The sequence below is a fragment of the Halyomorpha halys genome, unplaced genomic scaffold (assembly GCF_000696795.3).
Source record: "Halyomorpha halys isolate HHAL.00 unplaced genomic scaffold, Hhal_1.1 Scaffold689.1, whole genome shotgun sequence".
Classification (NCBI taxonomy): Eukaryota; Metazoa; Arthropoda; class Insecta; order Hemiptera; family Pentatomidae; genus Halyomorpha; species Halyomorpha halys.
In genome coordinates, this window is record NW_027113663.1 from 806,647 (window position 1) to 823,152 (window position 16,506).

General features: G+C 29.4%; 1 protein-coding gene across 1 annotated transcript in view; it reads left to right on the plus strand.

Moving 5' to 3' along the window:
• LOC106685392 (xanthine dehydrogenase) overlaps positions 1-16,506 on the plus strand; it is a 61,094-nt gene that overhangs the window by 24,192 nt on the left and 20,396 nt on the right. Inside the window, exons 5-20 of the mRNA XM_014428025.3 lie at positions 724-883; positions 953-1,196; positions 3,323-3,552; positions 6,240-6,342; positions 6,579-6,709; positions 8,312-8,440; positions 8,768-8,938; positions 9,969-10,134; positions 10,263-10,378; positions 11,014-11,112; positions 11,427-11,637; positions 13,789-13,969; positions 14,054-14,237; positions 14,896-15,091; positions 15,289-15,482; positions 16,308-16,466. Of these exons, the coding sequence (XP_014283511.1) occupies positions 724-883; positions 953-1,196; positions 3,323-3,552; positions 6,240-6,342; positions 6,579-6,709; positions 8,312-8,440; positions 8,768-8,938; positions 9,969-10,134; positions 10,263-10,378; positions 11,014-11,112; positions 11,427-11,637; positions 13,789-13,969; positions 14,054-14,237; positions 14,896-15,091; positions 15,289-15,482; positions 16,308-16,466 (2,674 nt within the window). The remainder of the gene's footprint in view (positions 1-723; positions 884-952; positions 1,197-3,322; positions 3,553-6,239; positions 6,343-6,578; positions 6,710-8,311; positions 8,441-8,767; positions 8,939-9,968; positions 10,135-10,262; positions 10,379-11,013; positions 11,113-11,426; positions 11,638-13,788; positions 13,970-14,053; positions 14,238-14,895; positions 15,092-15,288; positions 15,483-16,307; positions 16,467-16,506) is intronic.

A 16,506-nucleotide genomic window follows, 5' to 3' on the forward strand; every position in this document is an offset into this window, starting at 1 on the left:
GTTAAGGTCTTTGTGTTTGTGAATGAGTTTATTTGTTACGTAATAAGGAGCATCAAGGATTTTATGTAGGATTTTGGATTGTAACGATTGGATGCGGGAGGAATTTGATGATTTAGTGGAGCCTCAGAGCTCAATTCCATATGTCCAAATTGGTCTGATTATCGTAGTGTATACTAATTTTTTGTAGAGAATGGGAAGTTTATAGCGTTTGTCAAGTAAGTGTTGTAGCAATCGGAATCTACGAGCAGTTTCTTGTCGTTTCAGTCTTGTGTGTGGATTCCAAGTAAGTCTCTTAAATTGTAAATTTTAAATCACAAATTTTTCTCCAATACTTCTACTAAAATACCTTGCTTTTCAAAACATTATATTGATTTACACCACTATTCTTTTCACCCTCTCAATTGTTTCTATTAATTTATAGTAATAACCTAGATTAATTAGAACGAACATACCATTAATGATATTAACGTTTTTCCAAAGCTGTTTGTAAGAAGTGGGGTTCATTTAATTCCGTCAGTATGGTGGATTGTTAAAGTAAGAAAGAAATGGCTATGTGGTCAAATGAAAACAAGACCAGTAGAAATTTTCGCTGCATACTATGTTTATTACAGACCGTCAAACAAACCTACTCTTAGCAACTGATATATATATATTTTTTATTTTTATTTTAAATTATTTTTCAATTAGGCATATTCTATAATTAACATTGATTATTCTTTTCAGTCTTCTTACGAGCAATCCACAAATAAAAATGAAAGAAGTGGAGAATTCATTTGGCGGTAATATCTGCCGATGTACTGGCTACAGGTCCATTTTGGATGCTTTCAAATCTCTAGCCTCTGACGCATCGGATGATCTCAAGGATAAGTTAGCTGACATTGAGGTTCACAGTCGAGCTTTTATCCTACAACTTTATATCCTTGATATACCTTAATGATAACATTGTTTTTAGGATCTGGTAGGCAAATGCACCATCGATTGCAAGAAAGATTGTAAAGAATGTCCAAAAGAGGATGAGGTAAATAAAGATTATTCTGATTTGTTTTTGGAAACGTCGATGGCTCCGAAAAACCTTTGGGTGTCCTTGAAGAACGGAGTAATTTGGTACCGGGTTTCGGATGTATCCCAAGTATTTCAACTCTTTGACTTGATCGGAGATTCTACCTACATGCTTGTAGCAGGGAACACAGCGCAAGGTACGTGGAGCAATTTATCTTTTATTTTGTTTTTTCTTTCTATTTTATTAATAAGGGAGGCATTCGGGAAGCGTGGAATGGATTGGAATAGGAGAAGAGAGTTGATTCAAGAGAGAGACATTTGGGCTAAACTCTATAAATGGGGGCTAGACTGTATAAGCAGGATCTTAACACCGCACAGTGGTAGAAGAGGGAATGACTATGATGATGACAACTTTATCAATAACCCTCTACTTCCAACGTTTAAGAAACTTTCTTTCATTTTAAACTGCTTTTTATCCCGTAAAAGAACAACAAAACATGGCTTGAAAGAGCGAAAATCCAGCTTTCCAACAATTATAGTTACTGGAAGATTATTGATTGACCGTGTGTAAAGATGAAAGGAATATGGTCCGGGTGCGGTCAAAAAAACTCAAATAGTAGAAATATACTATTTTAATGAGCCTATATTAAAATAGTATATTTCTACTATTTGAGTTTTTTTGACCGCACCCGGACCATATTCCTTTCATCAATTATAGTTACGTTTGATTTGGATAACATTGTGAGGAGTTATGAATTTCGTGGACGCGGGACAGAAAAAAATATCCTCCGAAAATCAAGTCCAAAAATACCTAGTATTTTATTTATATGAAAATTCATATTTAAAGGTTTCAAGAGATGCTAAAAACTTATCTTACTTATATTTTTCTAAATATTTTTTTTTTGGTCTAACATACTGCAAGCGACTTTTGGTTTTCGTAATACTCTATACACATAAACTCATTTAATACAATAAACAATCTTTAGTTCCTATTCTAAAAAACAATACAATTCGATTCGTAAAGAATAACCATTGAATACATGCGAAATAAAGGCGGCATTCGATGATATAAAAAATGTCTAAAATTATTTAAAATATTTTTTTCTTGCCCTCTAGGAGCATCGGCAAAACCCCTCGGTAATGGTAATAATATTTTTCGATCTAGTTTCACCAAAAAAAAGTTTTAATGAAATCGGTAGTCCCAGGTACCGTAGCCCTGCACTTGTAATACCCACTGTAATACTACCACTATACTACTATCTGTAATACCACTGTAATACTACCACTATACTACTATCTGTAATACCACCACTATACTACCACTATACTACTATCTGTAATACCCCGTACCAGGCCAAAACGTGCAAAATCAAGTTCTTTAACGATTTATCTATTCTGTTTTTATATTATATTTGTACCCCGGTACTCTAAAAAAAAGGGCAGTTATTTCACCCCAATTTTTTATTTAATGAAAACTATGTATAATTACTAGTCAAAATTAACGAGTCTGCCAAGTACAGGTAGGGGGAATAAAAAATAGCGGCTGTTTCAAAACGATAAAAATAATTAATTTTTTATTCGGAGCTCTATATCTTTAAAACTAATAACTACAATAGAAAATCTAAAAGAACATTATTTAAAGTAGAGTAAATTTGCTGAAATATTAGCCCTAATAGAGCTATTTTCGTCCAATAATTCTCGAGATATAGCCTTTTAAAAAGAAACATTTCATTAAACTTGTTTTATGGTCAAATGGTTTTTGAGATATAGATTTTTCAAAATAAATTCACTAACTACTAATCTTTCAGGACGTTCCATACAACATTTTTTTGAAATGTTGCTTTTTAAAAAGCTATGTCTCGAGAAGTATAGAACGTAAATAGTTCTATTAGGGCTTACATTTTAGTAAATTTACTCTACTTTAAATGATGCTCTCTTAGATTTTCTATTGTTGTTGGTAGTAGTTAGAGCTCTGAATAAAAAATTTATTATCTTTTACGTTTTGAAACAGCCGCTATTTTTTATTCCCCCTACCTATACTTGGCAAACTCATCAATTTTGACTTGTAATTATACCTAGTTTTCAATTAAGTAATAAAAAATTGGAGTGAAATAACTGCCTTTTTTCTCCTCTTGGGCTCTTGTACTAGTAAGCCCATGCCAGCTAATGACAGTTTCGTTTTTAGTTTCTTTTATATAGATAGCAGGCTGTTCATATATCAGGCTGTGATATAGCAAGTTTAGAAACTAGTATAATAATGGTTTATAAACAACAAAACATGTCAATACGTAAGGTGACATAAGTTTTGGCATCATTCTTCTAGGAGTATACAGGCCGACAGTTTTGCCCAACGTTTACATCGACATAAATGACATCAGGCAACTGAAAACAGCTACTGTCACCAATGAAAATATTATCCTCGGTGGCAACATCACTCTTAGCGATATGATATCATTGTTCAACAGAACATCCTCGCACAACCCACTGTTTTATGGATACACAAAAAATCTGGCGAGTCATATAGATCTCGTGGCGAATGTTCCAGTAAGAAATGTGAGTATAAATTAATTTCAATTTTTTATTATATGTCATAGCAAATTGAATAATATTTTACTCTTGTTTAAATAAAAAGATTCAGTCTTACTCTCTAAAGGTGTTGTCTGAAACGTCTTAAATTATTCCCATATGTTAGGTGCTACAGAAGGAAAGATGTAGGAAGTCAAGTCACTTCATGAAATAAATCATTTTTAAAAATGTCATAATTTATTTTAATATTGTATCACAGAAATTCTTTCTTTTTTTTTTTTATTATAAAAAACATCGACAGATCCTGTACCGTTTTGTATATAAAATTTTTCCAGTTTTGCTGAGAAGTTTTTCGGAGATAAGAGAAGCAGACGAAAATCTCTACTTCCTAACTTTCAGAAGCACGAAGGACCTGTATTATAAATAAATAACTTCACTGATGGAAAAATTCTTTTATGTATTTAGTTATATTCATACTTTACATCCAAAAATATGTTTAGGTGTAAGAAGGAATCGTTAAAAATATGTTCATAACCCTGGTAGTTGAAACACTTTCAAAAAATTGCTGAATAAAAAAAAATGTTTTAAATAAAAGAAAAACAAAAATTTCAAGAAATTAATAAATACATTGTTTACGTTCAATACCAATTCTTCAAATTCTGGCACTAATCACTCTCATTAATTTCGTTCTGGTCCCAAATGTGTCTGGAATCCTGATAGGCCATGCTGAACTCTCAATGCCAACCTTTATCATAGGTTTGATCCACAACCTAGTCTAAGCAGGATTTCACCTAGGGGAGGGGGAGCAGGCCTCAGACCATTACACACACACACATACGTACATACTTATATAAAGTCCATTTTGGAATGTCCCTAAAAGAAAGATATTAATTCTGCATTCCAAGAAATACCTCACCATTTCATCTCTAGTTCATAAAATTCAATCATTACTTTTTAAATGTTTATTACCTATAATCACAATAAATTATTGAAAATGAAACGACTGAATTGAAATAGTTAACATCAAAGTTTAACCAATGGGTCCTACAATGAAAATATAAGGCAGTTTTGCACTGTTGGTCTCTGATGATTTTTTAGAAGCCACCATCTTTTCCTGCCATTACCATCCTAATTATAGCATGTTTCCAATATAAATCATCTATTAAATAAATTCACTATTTTCTTTTTCGTTCCCAAAAATCTATGGGGGTGCCGCAGCTCCCCTCTGCTTACGCCCATGTCCACAACACATGTACTTGTTCAAGCTCGCCAGCAGAGAAGAGAAGGCAAAACTACTGAGTCCTTGAATAACAGTTAACCAAAAAAAAATATTGAAGCAAAATAATAAACTCTGGTTTATCATTTATTTTATTAGGAAGAAATTGTTTATAAAGAGTTAAAAAATGCTTTTATTTAATTTTCTATTTTAAAATGTAGCAGTATAATTCTTTTTGATATAATTCTGTTAGAATTAGGGATGAGATGGATACCATGGAAAGATATCTAACAAGGAACTTTGGTAAAATAAACGCTGCATATTATTATTTGATACATAGTTTTACCCGACAATTAGTCATCTCATTTTTATGATTTTCATCATTCCCCTCACCACAAAAACCAATAATAATTTTATCTTCACTTATAAACAGAAACAAGGTGAAAGGCCATTTTTTCAACCTAACCATTAAAGAAAAATATTGTCTATCAACATAGACAATATATTGCTTAGAAACAAGCCTGTCAGTAAATTCTGAGGAAAAGTTTGATAATAGTAAAAAAAAAACTTATTTTGAAAATTGTCTACTCTAATGAGGGTTTGAAATCGATTTCATGGTACTGTTTTTGCTAACATTGTCGATGAATGCCGAGGATTTTACACTGTCATACCAATTTCACTCCCTGTCAGTCCATTCTAATTCATGCCCTAACTATTGGTTAGTAAAATTATCTATTGACAAAATAATAACTACTCTAAATTGTACTAACAGGATAACAATTGGCAACTTACATCTGGCTCAACCATAAATTACTAAATTTTGTGTCCTCTGTATCAAACTTTAAATATATTAATCATGAATAGAATTCTAGCACAAGGGTTTCATGAAAATGGTAAAATATTTTAATGAATGTTAAGTGACATTGTTTTAAAATATACATATAATGTATTTTCAACATAACTATTTTATATTATCATAAATCAAGCTGTATTTAGACCTAAACATTATAACTATTCCTCAATTATATTGTTTAGTTTTATGATTAATAAAATAAGAGTAAATTAAATAGAACCTAAGTAGTCAGTGCAAATCTACACAATACCGCAGATGATTAAAAAAAGTGTGAATTATAGTCATACTGGAATATTCCATCAAAATGAATCAATCTCTTATTTGTTTATTTATTTTTTTTCATTATGTTCTTTTCATCTCTATTTATAATATTTATTAAAAATAATTCATTTCATATATCTATAACAGAATAATCACAAAATTTAAATTTTATTTTTTTGCTTCTTGCAATCCATTTGTTTCTCAATGGATTTTTATTGTTTCAAAAAAGTTTGATTTGTTGTATTAAAAAAGAAGTATAGATAGACAATAAAAAATTATTGTACCAATTATTTTTTCCATTATCAGTGTTCATTATTACCTTCTATATCTACTGAATTGCTTAATTTTATTTTGAAATAAATAATTTCAATCTTCATGCTTCAGGTTGGCACGCTCGCTGGAAATTTAATGATTAAGCACCAGCATAGAGAATTCCCATCTGACATATTTCTAATCTTGGAAACTAGTGGAGCAAGAATAACAATAAGTAAATTTCAGTTATTATTAATTTTCTTGTTGTATGGCCAGTGCTATTTGACGTTATTGTAATCAAACCAGTAAATAAAATAAAGTAAAAAAATAAAAATAAATTAACTTGCAAGTTATTGATATTTTTTATTTAATGAGTAAAAGATTATTTTAGTAGAATGATTTCTAAAATGTCTCTTGCAATCTGTAAATCAGAGAAAAACAAATGAAATTCACTAAAGTATGGCTTTTTAGGAGATGAAACTGGAAACGAAACATCCATGACACTTCTTGAATTTCTCGATATCGATATGCACAAAAAGTTAATTACTTGTGTGATTTTGCCTGCTCTCAGCAGTAACCATTATTACTTCAGATCATTTAAGGTAAGATCTGTAATCATAAAACAGGGAATGTTTACTTACTACTGTCTTTAAAAGTATTTTATCATTTTTCTCAGCCCATAAATAACCAGAATGTTTTTCATAAGGAACTTTGGTAAAAATTCATATAGAATGTCAAAAAATTGTGTTTACCAAGAAACTTTAAGTAATAGCATCAAATGTTACCTGAAAACGCAACATTGGCCACATACCATCTCAAATGAAATAATATGAAAAGTATTTAAAATTAACTTCAATGTTATATTTTATTTATATTAACAAAATAAAAAGTTCAATTTTTTAAATAAACAGTTATTAAAGTTTTTGAAATACTTGATTTTGTTTAATATTTGCAGGTTTTTGTGATGTCCAAATTGTATTTTTAGTTGATCAATAACATTTTTTGGTGGTAGAGAAGCTGATCATTTTGTATTGAGACATCAAATAACTGAACAAATACAGACCTGTATCTTTTTTTGAGTATCAAATTGATTCTAATTTTGGCTAGTCGTATTAGTTCTTTTAAGTTCCCCGTTTAGTTTTTTTCCAAATTAGAGACAGGACACTTTTCAACACAATTAGATGTAATCATGCAAGTAACACCAACTTCAACAGTAATTTATCTATAAAATGATTATTGGCATAAATGAATCAGGGAATATTTTTTCCGTTATTCTCTCTCAACAATTTTTCTCAAAATTTTAGAATTACACTTCCACCTTTCTCTTACCCATCTTTGTACTCATTTTTGAGACTTTTGATACCTTAATAAATCTCAAAATCAATTTAAGCATCACAGTTTAGTATTCTATTCCAAGGTCTTATACCTAAAATAGATTCAAGATACTATGGTGGTCTAAAAGAATTTAGTATTGCTGAAAGTTCATGAAAAACAAAACAAAAAAAAAATTCTTTTGCTAGTTTTAAACATACCTCCTCACAGTCAGTGTAGCGATAATGGAAAAGTTTTCCTCAGTATTACCTGAAAGAGATAACTTTGATTAAAGGTGGAAAACATGTCTACACATATTTAGTCATGTCTTAGCCAGTCTTGGCACCTTCTGTTTTTGTCTAGGTTTCGGGTTGTTACATAATCGCAACACTGGCCATTCATGGGTTAAAATACATTCTGGAAAAAAAAAACAAAAAAAATGTTTTTCTAATAATTTTCCCCTTTTCATTAGTAATATTCTCCTATCAGATATTTTTCACAGGAGACTTACAAAAACTCCTTTAAAATTAATGAGATACTTCTTGTATCCTATGTTGCATTAGTATCAGAAAACAGTGAACTCTTAATCACATGCTGCATAGGTTTCATTAATAAAGAATCTATGATTTTATTTTCTCTCAATAAAAGCTGATTATTGTCATCATTTTCTAAGAAATAAAAATAAATCGTCATATTTTATAGTATAGATAAAATTTTTACAATGATTTTGTGATCCTTTCTAGCTGAAAACCAAATTAGAAAAAAAAATAGAAAAACCAGATCAGTATCTTCAATCAATATTTTTTCTCTAATTTTACCCTGTTACACATGTATATATTAGTCACAATATTTTGACATTATTGATTAGGGCTACTAATAATTTTAATTTTCAGATAATGCCCAGAAGGCAGAATGTCCATGCTTCTGTGAATGCTGGATTTTTATTCAGATTTCAGCAATCTAACCAATGTGTTGTTGAGGAGCGACCAACAATTGTCTTTGGGCATATTTCACCAAGTTTTGTAAGTTCAATTTGAAAAGATGGTGTAGTTAACTTTGTGATTCTACATAAAATTGTAGGGAAACTAAAATCTATATAAGAATAAATAATTATTTTTTATTTCTAACATGTTACTTCCCACAAAAAAACAGAAGAATAATTTGGTTATTTCTTGTCTTTATTAAGATATTGAAGTTTAATTTAACAATGATTAATAAATAATTAAAATATAATTGAATATAGTGAAAGACCCATTGGAAAACAAGTTTCTGAGATTTTAGTGATTTTACAATAAGCTCTCATTTGGTGTTAATTTTATTTATGATTCACTTGATACTTGTTCTTTCAGACTCATGCTTACCAAACGGAGGCACACCTAACTGGAAAATCACTTCTCAACTCTGCACTGTTATATAGTGCAAAGTTATGTTTAGCTAATGAAATTCGACCCGAGGAGGAATCTGCAGAAGAAGCTTCTGCTAAATACAGAAAAAAACTAGCTATCGCTTTATTCTACAAGGTGAATATCTGAAATATTATAATTTAAAAATTTAAATAAATATTTACAATTTATTTGTAACCTCATTATGTTATATTTAAAACAAAATGGAGTTTAGAGCTAAAAATCAAGAGAGAGAGGAAATATTTTATCAAATATATTAGTTGAAAAAAAAAATATTGGTGGAACAGACAGAAGAAAGGTTAAAGGAGCTCTGAAAATTGTCTTACTGTAAAATTAACTGCCTCAAGAAATATCTGATTAATTTTTGGAGCTAATTAGCAAGTTCAATATATTTTAAGGTAACCCTTGAGAAAATAAGTTGATTCAAGTATTGCGTTGTAAAATAATTTCATAGCGACGGTTAACAAAATTTGCAGTGTGTATAGCGATGATGCGTTGGGAGAAAGCAAAAGTATCCAGCATAGGCTAATCGCAAAGGCATAGTTTTCCATCACAAAAATGCCTGTCCTCACGTGTCTTTACAGACCTGGCAGAAATTATTGGACTTTGGCTGGGATGTGATCCTCCACCCACCCTATTCACAAGACCTTGCCCTAACAGATTTTCACTTATTTCGGGCCCTTCAAAACTCTCTTAACGGGAAACACTACTATTCGGTCCAGGACTGCAAAACGCACATAGTGGAGTTCATTGCACAAACATCTGAGAAGTTCTGGGAGGATGGAATTAAAAAATTACCTGAAAGATGACATGTAATAGATCAAAATGGGTCAGATATAATTGATTAAAAATAATTACAAGAATTTGAAGTTTTTATTGAAATCACCAGTACAAAACGGTAGGAACTTATTTTACTTTCACAACCCAATAGATATGCAACACTAAACCAGAATAATTAAACTGATAAAATAAAAAGCACAATATATGAATATACAGACACTAAAATGGAGTGGTTTACTTTAACCATTTACACTTGTTCTATTTGTTCTTGTTTACATTACATTCTGAATAAATAATCCTTTCACCAATACTTTCATTATTGTTTGAATACATTGTTTATTTACTATATATATGTAATTAATTGTAGTTCATTCTTGGTGTGAACGGTACACATGCAGCAAAAGAATACAGAAGCGGAGGACCAAACTTAATAAGGCCCCTATCATCGGGAAAACAAGAATATCCAACTACAAGCACTGAGCCTCCAGTCCACCTTCCTAAACTTAAATATGAGGGTTTGATACAGTGCTCGGGTTTGTTTCTTTTTACCTTTCATTTACTCGACAAGTAGCAATTAAAAAACATTTTTATGAATTTATTACACTAATTCTTATTTTATTTATTATTACACCATTTCTATATATTCTTTCCTATTTCACAGGTGAAGCTGAGTATGTTGATGATATGCCAGAGGTTCCAGGCCAATTATATGGAGCTCTTGTTCTAACTGATAGAGCGAGGGCCAAAATTGTATCTATTGACGCCTCTCCAGCAACTGTAAATAAGTTTGAATACAAAAAAAAATATTATAAGGCAATGTTTCGTTGAGATTGAGACTGAGGCACTTTCCATCATCTTGGCCATTCAGAGGCAGAATTTTTTATTATTTTATTTTTATGATTTAAATAGAATTATTAACATGCAGTGAGACATAATTGAAAATAAATATTTATTAATATAATATTATTGGCCTACACTCAACATTTTTTGCTTTATATTATTTTTTTAACACTTTAAACATTTAAAAAATACAATTTCTTAATTATTATCTGATGTAAAAAAAAAATTATAACGATTTTTTTTTAGATTATATTATCGCCATAAATATATATTAAATTCTGCTAAAATATCCAGAATATATATGTAGCCTCAGTGAATATAGTTCAAAATTTTGTATTTTCATTTCATTTTAATCATCCTCCAACAATTTGAGGTGCATTCATAATTTCACATAATGAAATATTCATTTCCACTTAAAAATTAACTATTATAAACAAGGAGTACACTAAACTTAATTTTCTTATAAACAAAGTTAAACACTTAGTCTCATGAGGTGCAGATATATATATTACTATTTTTCATTTTTTTTTTAAAACTATTTTTTAGTATAAAAATTATACAACATATTTTAGAGTGTGTCTGGAGTAATAGCATTCTTCTCTGCAAAAGATATTCCAGGAATCAACTCATATTTAATCGTTGATAACATCATAACTTCCGAAGATCAGGAAGTAAGTATTTTTACTAATTGTTTAGACTAATATTGATTTAATTTGTAGCTTCCTACCATTTAGTAATCTAAATATAGTAAGTTGGATTTAAGAGTTAAATTTATATAACTGTTTATCCTTAAAAAAATGTAAAAACATCAGTTACCGTTTTCATGTGAAAGAATTTTATTTTTCCAAAGCATCAAATGATTACTAAATCTTGACTATTCCAATACCTAGCCTGGCTGGATTTATACAGTAGAAATAATAGATGAAGGAACAAGATTGATGCAATGTATTCATCATGGCAATATCTGAATAACTGGATTTTTTAGCTATTTTGTAGTGAAGATGTGAAATATGCAGGGCAGCCACTGGGTATAATTATTGCTAAGACCCAACAATTAGCCAATAAAGCAGCTACATTTGTAAGAGTACACTACTCAACCGTTGTGAAACCGCTTCTAACCATTAAAGAAGTCCTAGAGAGTGGAGATACATCGAGAGTCGAACTTCGTAACCATGTCGATCCAATTTCCAAAAAAGGTAATTGCAAGAAATTCTACTATATACACATTTTAATAGACCTATTAAAATGTGTATATAGTTTAAAATTTACTCAACTTTTGAACATTATTTGATTGGAATGTAGTGAAGAAAATTCAGTTAGTTTATTTTGATAGAGTCATTAAGTCTCTTGTTTACAAACACTCACAGTGACTATTAAATTAATCTATTAAAATTCCTTCCTTTTTTTTTTATAGTATATATATATTTCAGTTTGTGGTGAAATATTCAAGTAATTTATTGTTATCAATAAAATCTGAGAAATTATGTGTTATATTCTTATAAAAATTAAAACTTGAATGTAATGCTTTAGAAGTATTTCATAGCATCGAAATGACTTTTGGTAATGATGCTGTGAATGAAAGAGCTGTATATTGCTGGTACTCAGGGTTTCAATCTGCTAATACAAGTCTCGAGAACAAATATCATGAAACCCCATAAAATTAGCTTGATGGTAATGATGAAAGGCTTTAGGTGACTACAGGAGTCTTAATGGTATGAAATGGACAAAAGAGGACCTTTACTTCTTTTAATGACACTGATGCCACATGTTTGGCAATTAACCATTAAAAATTATATGATCAAGAATTTTACTATCATTTTTCAGAGCTCTTGACACAATTTAAAAAACCAAACATTCCAAAATTAAAACCAGTTAAAATTATCACTTCTCGATTTTATTGATTCAAAACTAGAAATTTTTCAAACTAGGGATAAAAAAAGTGATGTGATGGGAGAAACACATCAAAGTTATTTTAAGTTTAAGAAGTTATTTTAAAGTAAAATAATATCATTAAAGTTTTTTTTTTTTTTTTTATCACTTATCTTTTACTCTAGAAATTAGCATTTCGTATGTTTCACCTCCAAATCATTTGTTTTTCCTTGGTTCAAAAACAAGAACAATATGGTTTCTAAATCAATAGATTTTAAATAACTCATATATAAATTTATTTGAACCATTCAAAGCAAAAGTGATGTCGGTCAAAAGTCAAATTTTGAGATATTTAAGACTTTAGAGAAAGTTTCTGATATGAAATTACAATTTTCTCTCATAAAACCAATATTTTTCTAACATATTAAACTATTTAAAGGTATTTTAAGACAGTATTGTTATGAAAATTAAGTATGATGAGAACAAAATGGCTAACACCACTTTTGCGTCCATCAGCTCATTTTATCATTATGCCATTTAAATTTAACTTTATAATTGAATTCAAACTTCTTAAATATCAGAGAATATTCATTAGATTGTTTATTTAATTTTTCTTTGATAATCATGTAAATCGAAATAATCTTCATTTTCAAGAAAAAATTTCCAAGCCATGATCTACTACTTTTTATTTTGAAAGATAAATATTGGTTTTAAATATTTATAAAATAATGTGATCATATGCTTATATAAAAACAACAATCTATTCCTACTACTGCCTGACAATATTACTTATAACATATATTCTAAATGTAATTACTTTAACAGATTATGAATATTTGTAAGATTTTAAACTTCATTATTTTTTAAATATTGTAGATTTAAAATAGTGGTAAATAAAATCTTTAAAACTGTGAATTACAATTTTTGACAAAGAAAAAGTTCTTTCATTGTTAGGCTGAAAATGTAATCATGCTGAACTCATAGTTAAATTGAGACATAGACAGAATACTATTTGTGAAATCTTGTCAATTTAAATGGACAGTAATGTGCAGGCAGGGGTAGTGGTCTCAGATTGTATCAGCATTCAATCTTTGGGTTCATTATGTATACTATGATAGTAATCCATCCTAAGATTATTTAATAAATCAAACTGTAGGTATTCTCTTTTACATTCCAAAAAAAAAAAAACATGGTGCATGTGCATAATATGTACAATCAATTTAACAAATATAGTATTGAAAAATATTAATATTACTAATACAATACATTATTAAAACTGATATTAAAAAGCCTAAATTCTACTAACACTTGCGAAAAAATCACATATTTACTTTCGAAGTTCTTATGGATTCTATAGGAGCATTGTCTCATATGATTTATCTATTAATAGAGCATTAAATAAAAAAACTTTAATATCATCACCCTTTAATATAAAAATGTAATTAATAAATAATAAGAACTAAATACTTTGTGAATAGGAAATGTTACCCACAAAATAGTTGGAGAGTTTGAAATGGGATCACAGTACCATTACACAATAGAGCTGCAGACATGCATATGCATTCCAAATGAAGAGGGTCTTGATATATACCCATCATCGCAGTGGATGCATAACGTACAGGGTGCAGTGGCTAAATCATTAGGTGTACAAATGAACAGGTAATGCTTGCTAGCAATGATTCAGAACTCGGATAAATCATAACTCAACAAATTATCATTATTTATTCAAAATTATTATTTTAGTATAAATGTCCAAGTGAAGCGAGTCGGTGGTGCATATGGAGCAAAAATAACTAATAGTACGCTGGTAGCATGTGCATGCTCATTAGCAGCATATAAATTACAGAAACCAGTCAGAACTGTTGTAGATCTTCAAACAACCACAAGGTCTTTAGGAAAGCGTTGTATGTTCCTTTTAAAATATGAGGTAACAATAATATTAAACTTCACTTTATTAATGCTCAAATGTATATTTTGTCTTTAAACCAAGTGTATGTTAAACTTTTTATAGTTATTTTATAGACACATTTCATTTTTTAGTCTTAGAATCTAGTAAGGTGTTAATTAAAATATAAAAATCATTATTTCGATGATGTATTCGAAATAAAATAAATACATATCTATGTTGATGAAAGATTTAGAATAAAGGTTTTATTACTAGATATTAATGGGAAATTCCAAAATACTTAAGGATTTTCAGAACAAAGGATTTTTTTGCCGAAAGGAGTCTATAACATGGATGATTAGAACTATGGTGCTCAAAATCAGGGTAAAGAAATAGAGAATAATGATAGGGCTTTTCACTTCTAAGCAATAGAATCAAAAGAAATGATGATCGTACTATTATCATGAACCCACTCAAACTCAGTAAATTTGAGAGTATTTGGGCACACTAAAGACAAATACTGAAGCAATTGATCGATCACAGTTATTTGGTCATATAAAAGCTTATTTAATATAAAACAAAAACTAGTGTTGGATTAAACTGGAGGGGGGGATATTATATGTATAAATTTTGAAATTTGTATTGTCTTATGATTGCTGCTAAATTGAATAAATAATTTTGACTAAGCAACAAATTTTAGGCAGGAGTGGATAACAATGGACTAATTCAGTACTTAAATGCAGATCTTTATACAGACATGGGCTGCACTTTTAGTGATAATGTTCTAGTATTTACTAATGACGGTGTCAGAAATTGTTATGATTTCTCGAGCTGGACATTAAATTTCTATTTAGTTAAAACAGATATACCATCAACAACATGGGTCAGAGCACCAGGTATAATTATATATATATATACATTATGTGTACTGTAGAAAGTTTTTTTAATCAATATTAAATTATAAATCAAATGTAAAGTTATTAAAAAAGAGGAAATATATATATATTTTCGACAAAAATAGTTATGAAGAGTTTTTAAAATAGTTCGTTTTGGTTTTCACAATGTTGGCAACATTCTCAAGTTGATTTTATAGGTACACTTGAAGGAATGGCTTCAATAGAACACATTATGGAACACATCGCAGCTGTTTGTAAGAAGGATCCATTAAGCGTGAGGAGGATAAATTTTGCTGAAAAGTCATCTGCTATGGTTAATGAAACCCTAAAAGAAGTTCTTGCAAGCTCAGATTATGAAAAGAGGCTTTCTGCAGTAAACAAATATAATATGGTACGTGATATTGTTTAATCGATGCTACTATTAGAGGTATCTTTCACATAAAATTTAATTAACATTAAGGCCGAAGATTTGAACCATAATATTCAATAATTCATTAACAAGGAGAAGATAGTTGGGGGGGGAGGGTGGTCAAATTAAAACACAAATAAGTTGAAGTAACTAATTTAATCATTCCAACGTTTCAGCTAGAGTTTCTAGCCTTCATCAGGGCTAAGAACAGAACAAGACAACAACCAATGAATACAGAAAATTAGTTAGCTATCCACGGTCAATTATCTCTCATGATTAATAATCCATTAAATTATATTTCAAAATATATGAGCCCAAATATGAGCACCCACTACCTCACAATTTGTAACGTGAGTTTAATTATGATATCTCATACGTTTTTAGCCTGCATTGAATGCCTCTTAATCTTTTTTTTTAATTTACATTTTCAAATTTAATTTAACAAACTAGTTAAAGTATTCAAATTAAATATTAAAATGTATTGCAACTAATTATATGGATAACAATTAATTAATTCTTTTATGATCTAACGCTTTTAAAGTTAAAAATATCTAGAATTGGTGACACAAATTTTTAATAAACTTTTAACTAATGGGACTGAAGACTTATGACTGACTTACTGTTGTGTAAATATGCTAATGATGTCTATTATTTTGATTCTGCTTTGTTTTCAATATTAGCACAACAATTATAGCATTACACTTAATAAAAATTTCTTATATAAAACTTTATAACAAACGATTAAGTAATTTAATTTATACACATTACGTTACACGTTATATATATATATATTATTTCTCTTTTTAGAGTAATAGATGGAGAAAAAGAGGTATCTCTGTAATGCCAATGAAATATGATGTGATATTCTATCCTGTATTCCACTCTGCTGTATCTATTTTTGCCGATGATGGAACAGTGGCAATCTCATCAGGTGGAATTGAGATGGGTCAGGGAATCAACACAAAGGTAATTACTGACATACGTGGTAAATAAAATAATATTTCAC